Source organism: Lupinus angustifolius, chromosome LG09, assembly GCF_001865875.1.
Source record: "Lupinus angustifolius cultivar Tanjil chromosome LG09, LupAngTanjil_v1.0, whole genome shotgun sequence".
NCBI classification, from domain to species: Eukaryota; Viridiplantae; Streptophyta; class Magnoliopsida; order Fabales; family Fabaceae; genus Lupinus; species Lupinus angustifolius.
Genome location: NC_032017.1, coordinates 3,626,352 through 3,634,936, shown reverse-complemented (window position 1 = coordinate 3,634,936; position 8,585 = coordinate 3,626,352). Strand labels below are relative to the sequence as shown.

The 8,585-nt window shown below is 30.3% G+C and overlaps 1 protein-coding gene across 2 annotated transcripts; it reads right to left on the bottom strand.

Annotated features, from left to right (window-relative positions):
- LOC109357345 lies at positions 3,157 to 5,293 on the bottom strand. Of its 2 annotated transcripts, XM_019601256.1 has the most exons (4): positions 5,097 to 5,293; positions 3,809 to 4,014; positions 3,356 to 3,664; positions 3,157 to 3,320 (listed from the first exon to the last, which is right to left on the bottom strand). In XM_019601256.1, exons 1-3 carry the CDS (start codon positions 5,184 to 5,186, stop codon positions 3,397 to 3,399), a joined length of 564 nt encoding a protein of 187 aa, XP_019456801.1. In that variant the 5' UTR covers positions 5,187 to 5,293; the 3' UTR covers positions 3,157 to 3,320; positions 3,356 to 3,396. The 2 variants fall into 2 exon arrangements, with proteins under 2 accessions (XP_019456801.1, XP_019456800.1); XM_019601255.1 differs by having other exon boundaries at positions 3,157 to 3,664.

The window sequence follows — 8,585 nt, the reverse complement described above, 5'->3', positions numbered from 1 at the left end:
GACCTAACACACCATCTTTCATGACTTTATGCGCTGATACCTTCTAATATACAGTTTGATCTGACATGATTTGTGTGAAGTGCTTACTTTAATAACTATAATACTTTTGTTATTTTTATTTAAGTGTAATATCTATGCACTGTCAATATAAATTTTATACACTCAATATCTTATTACTGTTCATTTGTATTACTCTTTTTTAAAGAGTCAATAATAATTAAACATAAATAATGAATCTGCGTACAATTTTTGTTGTTGTAAACTTCATCAAATCATATTAATGTTTGTCACCGTAATAAAAAGGGAAGGTCGTTGGTATATCAGTGTATCTTCACATGCAGACTACCAAAAAAGTCATGCTTGTGATGTACAACTTGTAGTTGGGTAGCTTTTCACTATCAACGGTTGAGGAATAGCTTTTTAAGGAACACATATTCTATATCACAAAATGCTCTTTTATATGTAACTTATATAGTTGATTAGAAAAATAATTAATTATTAAACTTTTAATTTAAATATATTTTTCATCCAATCATATTAAGTGCTACATAGATGATGACATTTTGTAAGACTGAAGATATGCTCCCATTTTATCCACAAGAGTGTTTGAGATTGTAGTAACAATGAACTCCATTTGAACCAACAAACATTGAAAAGGTTAATCAGTTTTGCAGTATCTGAAAATGTATGACCATTGTTGGACCCAATCATGATCGGGGAACTTCTAATCACTAAGGAGTTCAGTTGTTATTGAAACATGGGAAGAGTAAGAAGTTATAAGTGAAACACTACGTCTTGAACCAAAACTTTAGAACAAGGGTTATGTGCGCTTTAACTACTTACAAACTCCTTTTGCTCATCTCTTTATATCCCAACATGAAACTTGATTGAGGCATTTTTTATCTCAAAATTGTTCATAGCGACTGGGGAGGGTGCATTATGCTAGTTGCACACCTTGCATCAATGAGTGTTGCATAGTCCATCAGATTTCCAATTTCTTGATTTCTCTCAACCATTAATTGTTACTCTCCTCACTAATTACAACAAATTTATATCCTCTGCCTATTGATTTACCCCAACAGTTGCTTTTCAATATATAAACTAGCATCCAGATCCTACACGTCAAGGTTGCTTTCCAAATCAACCCACCTTTTGTGATAAAAATGTGACTTAACAATTGAACACAATACGTAGAAGACCTTTGAAATCGGGGTGAGGTCGTATTAGCCAAGTTACAAGTTCCTCAGTCAGATAGCAAAATTTTGATCGAGACAAAATGCACAACTGACTCGCACAACTAGACCAAGCTGATGCGCCACATTCGGTCGCACAAGCCAATTCAACACAGTCAGAAATCAAGTCTGGCACGATCACGCAAGCCAACTCAACTCGGTCAAAAATCAAATCCAACACGGCCACACGAGCCAACTTGGCTCAGTCAGAAACCAAGTCTGGCACGGCCAAACAAGCCAAGTCAGCTCGACCAGAAACTAAGCATGGCACGAGCACACAGGCCAAATTCCCAAGGTCAGAAATTAAGCATGGCACACACAGCATGACTCAATCACAAGCCAAAGCTGATGCACCAGCAGATATTACTTGCGATACAAGCAACAATCTAAATCTTTTATAATCTTCATCTTATCTTTCATAATCTTCATTAAAGATTGATTAGTGATATTTTTAGATAGATTAGATAGAATTTTCTTATTTAAATACACCCTTGTAAACTATTGCAAATTAATAATGCACAATTACATTATTATTTTCACCATAACCGAATTCGATTTGGGTTTGAATTCATTCTCCATTCAACTCTCAACTTATTAATAGGCCGGGTAAGACTTGTCCCTTACCCGACCCTAAGCCTTCCTTTGGTAGAGGGGAAATGGAGGAGAAAGAGAATGAGAGAAGAGAAAGGTTTCCTTTGGTTGAGGAGATAGTTTGAGGAGAGAGAATAAAAAATTAACTAGGGTCTACCAAATTTTCTTCTTCTCAAATGTGAAGAGAGAATGAAGGAGTTTGAACAAGGATCAACTATACAAAAAAAATTATTTCTACATTCTAAGCTAACCACATTTCACCAAGTAATATAAAAAAATATTTTATGTTTTTATGATTTTTCTTTTTACTTAGGTGTCACTTTTTGTATAATTTTTTAATTAGATTCGTACACAAAGAGACACCAAAAGTGCGACATCTGATCTCCATTCTGGAAGTTTAATTACTCATTTATGTTCTTTTTCTATACAACCAAACAACACAAAATTCTACTCTATTTCTCACAGCTTTCTTCCCTCTTTGTCTCTTTTTACTCTCTTTCTCACATATTTCTCTGTTTTTATTTTCTTCCCTCAACCAAATGGAGCATAAATATTGATCGACTCATTTTTGAATCAGGATTTAGATCTGATGCTAACTCGACCCTAAATATTGATCAGGTTAGCCTTTGAACCCAAAATCAACCTAGACTCGATTAAATATGAGATTTATTATGTATACAGTCACATTGTAAGTGTTTTTTTAAACTATTAATAAATCATCCACCATTTATATGTCAACTATGATTGACACTCAAACAAAAGTATTAGTGTTTTTTTACACTATCAACAAATCATCCAGCATTCATATGCCAATTATGATTGACTCTCAAACAAAAGTAATACAAAACAATGGTGAATGATGTACCGATAATGTAAAAAACCTTACACTAACGATACATATATTTTAAACTCTTAAATATAATGCATATCCCTTTTAGACAAAATTTTCTCAATATTATTTATTATTATGAGTATGTAATGTACATATAAAATAATATATATATATATATATTTATTGTTAATCATCTATATATATGATGAAAAAATTAGAAAATCAATGATACTTTTGACCAAAGAGACACAATTACTTTATATATAATTGAATAGAGACACGTATAAACATAATGAGTGGGTAACCATGGGACGGTTGCAGGACAGGTCATGTTTGTCCTCTACTCGATCCTAAATATTGATTGAGTCTATCTTTTAAGCCCGAATCTGATCCTAGACCCGATTCTATTCAAGCCCAATCATGATTAGACCAAGCCAAATGAATGGATATGGTCGGGTCCTGCTCACCCCTTCTTTGAAAGATACCAACAAAAATTAAATGTCTAGTGATTGCAAGAAATGATGTTCTCTTGATTGATATGAATATGACAAAGAACCCTCAAAAAATACAAAACGTAAGAGGCAATGAGTACTATTAGCCACAGCAAGTATACATTCTAGTAAAAGCAGCTAAATTGTAAATACAACAAATGCAACAGAATCCAGGAAATGGAGAAAGCAAAATGTTCTGCAGAATCCAGAGTCTAGATATAGCCACATGTGAAATTCTTGACTAACAACCTCATTTGTAGGATCCCAAACCTACACCAGTTTCGCCGGCACCACCATAAGGTTGGAACTTTTCCCTGGCACTTGAGTAGTTGATATAGTAGAATTCCGAGATTATGGCAGTGAAGAAAATAAAAGCAGCACCAGCAGCAAACACTCCCTTCCGAACCATCTCACAAGACGGGGGATTGTCCACATTATAGAAGGTCCTGTACTTGGTGTGATAGGCGTTTTCGACTGATCCAGCCAACAAACACACCTCAGCTATGAAGAAAAACACCCTGAGAGAAAAAAAGTTGCAAAACAAGTGCAATAAGTTCAATAAACCATAACTCGGTCAAGTTAGAGCTATGTGTGCCGAAATCTAATCAGTTTTGCAGTATTATGCATAAACATTGAATATTCAGTGAAGTATGATAATATACCAGCAGATTATGAAAAGGACAACTGCGCAGGCCCTCGAACCTCCGGGGCCTAGAGGCTTCCCGCAACAAAAGCATCGACTTGCCACCATTATGAGGATTTGGCTAACCAAAAGGAACAGAAATGCACCAACACCATAGCCAGTTGCTATATCAGAGTTATAGACACAGTGACTATAGTACTTATCACTGTCCTGAACAATCTTGGCCTGCCAAAGGAACACATAACTATTTTGTTAAGTAGGATATAAAAACTCGAAATCAGTTTCATCATAAACATAAAAGTATGAAATTCATTGGTCATTACGAGTAGACAAGTGCGGACTGGTATCGGAAATTTGGTAATTTACATTATACTATAAAAGGTTCAAGACTCGGTATTTCAATGTATCTTCAAAATTTTATTTCTTCAACCATAAGAGTTGTTATTACATATCTCCCCTAGATCCAATCAAGGGATAACCATCACATCTTCACAAACACTTGATGCAAAATTCAAATATACATCAAACAAAACTGAGAATACCATGATTCCTTAGTTCTATACATAATAAAACAAAACCTAACATTAATACAATTGATCACAATAGTTCACAGCAAATACATACACGCACTAATGTGGACATGTGGAACCTTTAAGACAAACAAATTGACAAGATCACAAAATCCTGGTAGAATTTAGTTGCTAGAATTCTGAATCGAACTACTTCCGGAAATTTGATTTTGTTAATGATAAAAGTTAACAGCTATCTTTAAGCATGCTCATCTCATATGAGTCTCAAAGAGACATAAAGAGAAGACATGAGATCTAACATTTCACATCACACAGAACATTTCTTCTTGGTTTCAAACATGGTAATGATATGCATACACAGATCTAGAGTTATACTTTTATGCAAAGCCAAAAAGACAAGTTCAAGATTTTCCAGCCTAGGAGCAATTCACATAAAGTAATAAACATAAACAATTGCAGCTAGCTTAATTTGTAAGAAAACAAAAGAAAAAAAGTTGATTTGTCAAAATTTCAAAAATAAACAGATCTGGGTATGTTCACATCAGAATGAAATGTGAGTTCACAAAAGAAACAACGCTAATGTTCTTTGAAGCCCTTATGCAAACAAATAATAAAACCAAACATTAAATCACCAAACTTTAACTCATACAAAGAAAAATACAAGGGCAAAGATTCAAACTTTAATAAATGATTGCATGAATGTTCTCAAACCCAGAAATAAAAACATGATTGAAGTGATACCCAGATTTTAATTTAGATAAAAGAAACAATACTTACAATGCTTCTTCTCTGTTCAGCAGCAACAGCAAGACCAAAAGCAATCAAGTCCAAAACAAAAACAGTGATAAGTAAAAGCTTAGAAGCCATGAATGAGAGTAGAATCTCTCTCTCTCTCTTTCTCACACACTCTTCTTTGTTCAAGAATGAAGTTTGTTGTGTTGTGTTGTGTCTCTTCACTAGTGTTTGCAACTATAAAAACTAGATGGGTTATTGAGTACGCAAAGTAAGAATAAAGTAATAATAAATGGTATTATAAAAACAAGTTTTTAGGGGAAATAAATTGGAAATAGAAAAGGATGGAGCACTTGTTGAAAACAATATGAAAATGGGTATTTTACTTGCTAAATATGAATGAGATTACTTAACTAACCATGGGTTTTTCTTATGCTTGGGAAAGTATACCATAATAATAATTGGTTCCTTAATTTGGAAGATGCTTCCATTTAAAAAAGAATTATATAGCCTATAGGTAACAAAAATAATAACTAAGTAGTTTAATATTTTATAATGAAATATTTACGCACTATCGATATAAATATTTATGCACATTTACTATATCATCCACAATTTATTTAGATTACCTTTTTTAAAGTATCAATACTAATTAAATATGAATGATGAGTGATACAATAACAATATATAGAATTCATAATATATTAATATTCTTATAAAATTAGTTGAAAATTTGAGGTATAAATAGATACTTATAAATATATTATTTATCATTCAATTATATTATTTTTGTTAAAAGTGAATATTAATTAACTAAGATATGAATATATTGATAGATTCATAATGTGACAAAATCATTCACATAAATATTAAACTATTTAAGTAATTTAAGCCGGCTTCACACTTAGTAACACATAGATAATTAAACAAGTTAAATTTTGAAAGTCATCAATCTCAATAAATAATATGATAGTACTCCTTCAGTGACACGAGAGTACGTTTTCTATTTATTTTTATTTAAGAACACATGGTTTTTTCTTTCTGATTTAAGAACATGATACTTACAATTTTATAAATACAATTTATAGATTGAGCAAAGTTTTATATTAATTATTTTCTAATATACCGTTTACCTTTTATCAAGCTTAAAACTCACTGAGTAAATCATCAATACATAGGCAAATTTAACTTTCTAATTAAAATAATTTTCTAAATTTTGGTAACAAAATATTGTTGAGGGGAGCATTATATATATGTATATTTTCTTAAAAAATATCTTAATTATTATGTTTAATCAGAAAATACTTAGTTATAAAAGATACTTAATAATTTTTTAACCGATTTTAACAAATAATACACATAGTGACATACTTTTGAAAATAACCTTATATGGGAAGAGAATCATGTGTATTTAAGACTATTAAATAAAATAAAATGTGATGTATGGTTCTCAAAAAATTGAAAATATATCTTAAGGACATAAATTGAAATAAAATGTAAAAAGTTTGGTAGAATTTATCCCTTTAATTTGATGGGTTGTTTGTGATTCGGTATCCTTGGTGAGTAGTGAGGGTCGGTGGGAAAAAGAAAGTAGTTGAAGAATTGAAGAAGGGTTATTATGGTAATATGCTGTGCAAAAGTGAAAGTGACTTGGTAGCTGTCGGTGACAACATAATCAGAACATATTTATTGTCTCTGTACCAGTATATGTACCATCACTTTGATTGATTGAAAAAGATTATTTAAGTTAAAATTCTAGTTATCGTCAGTTATATATTTTAATACATAAGATAACACAAAAGAGTGAGATATCAAATAAATACCCCAAGATGCTTTCTATTCCTTTCATAAAATAAAATGAAGAAACAGATCTAGGAATAGAAGCCTCTTGCTTCCATTGTCAACGTTTGGCTATATAGAAGGTACGGTTAAAGAAATAATCATTTTCTAACGACTCAATATTTATCTCAATAAATATCAATTTTAAAAATCGAACATTTAAAAATTAAATTAATACATTACATGATAATCTGGTGAGATATTATACAATTACATCATTATCTTGTTGTTTATTTACTTAGAATATCTGTAGATTTTTTAGAAGGTGGTGATATTATTTATCATTCATGCCTATTATAGTTGTAAATAGTAATAATGGAGAATACTGTAATGGTAAATAATAATTGGGTAAGAGTTTTTATATTATCACTTAATTTACTTATAAGTAATATAAATGAATAGTAGATTATATATTAATAAACTAATAATAAATAATATTATATCATAATAATTAATACTAGTAGAGAATACACTAACGATAAGAATTTACTAAAAACACGAGGTTGATTCATGATTCAACCCATAAACATTTACTACCAATGCACAAAATAATCAAGAATGCGTATGTCTAAGCTTCTTCCCATTAAAAGATACTGGGTGTTCTAAAAATATTTTCTTATTTATATGATTTAATTTAATATTTCACAACAAAATAATGCTGAAATGCAATGAAAAAACATTCAAATAAGAACAACCTATTAAATTAAAAGTATCATGAAAAAATCTCATCCATGTATAATATATAATCTATTCATTATGTAAAAAAATTGTAGTACATTGATATTAAATTTGTATTTATTAAATTTTATTCAAAGTGTGACACGTTATGTTTCATAACTACATGTCGTGAATGATAATTTATGATTATCGTTTTCCTCAAAAAAAAATCATGTATAGTTACGTGATTATGGGTTTTAATATTTTCTAGTCTAGTGTCTTATCATATTGTATTAAACTATTATTGCAACTTATTATTGAATTGCTAAAATTAGGGTTTTGTTTGGCAAAATTAACTTATGGTAATGGAATTGTAGGTTATAATTGTGATGTAAGCTGAAAACTTTTAGATTTATGACTAAAAAAGCATATGAGTGGGTAATTAGCTAATTAAACTAGATTTGTTTGCAAAATAGTTATGCAAGTAACTACAATTTATTAATTGACAAAATAGTATTGATGTAATATTTAGAAATTAAAAGACTTGTTTTACATGCTTGCTTATTTGAGTAGATCAATAATACATAATCACTCCAATTGTCATGGCTAGTTAAAGTGCCAAGGTTGAAAATGTATATCCAATTCACTATTCTTCATTGCTGGTTCTGTTCTTTTATGGGGAGAGAGTCTCCATAAGACATTTTCTCCATAATCTCATGTTTATTAATTTATTTTCTTGGGATATGTTTTGTTGCAGTTTAAAATTAGTGTGAAATGTTATATTCCATGTTCACCCAATCAACATAGTTACATGATTTTCTCATTTAATCAAGATATCATGTACTAGAATTAATATATTGGATTTTTTATAAAGGAAATCTTGTAATAATAATATAAAAAATGATAAATTGTATAGAAAAAGAAACCCATACCAATTTAAATGAAAATTTAAGTAACAAATCCATGCTTCATCAAGTGTAGGACAAGAAAATCACCCAGCTTAATCATTGCAATCTTTCAAATCACAATAACATATTA

Coding starts and splice junctions, on each gene's coding strand:
- LOC109357345 (XM_019601255.1), bottom strand. CDS start 5,186: ATGGCTTCTAAGCTTTTACTTATCACTGTTTTTGTTTTGGACTTGATT. Junction 4,015..5,096: donor CTGAACAGAGAAGAAGCATT/GTAAGTATTGTT, acceptor TTCCTTTGGCAG/GCCAAGATTGTTCAGGACAG. Junction 3,665..3,808: donor GTCCTTTTCATAATCTGCTG/GTATATTATCAT, acceptor TTTTTCTCTCAG/GGTGTTTTTCTTCATAGCTG.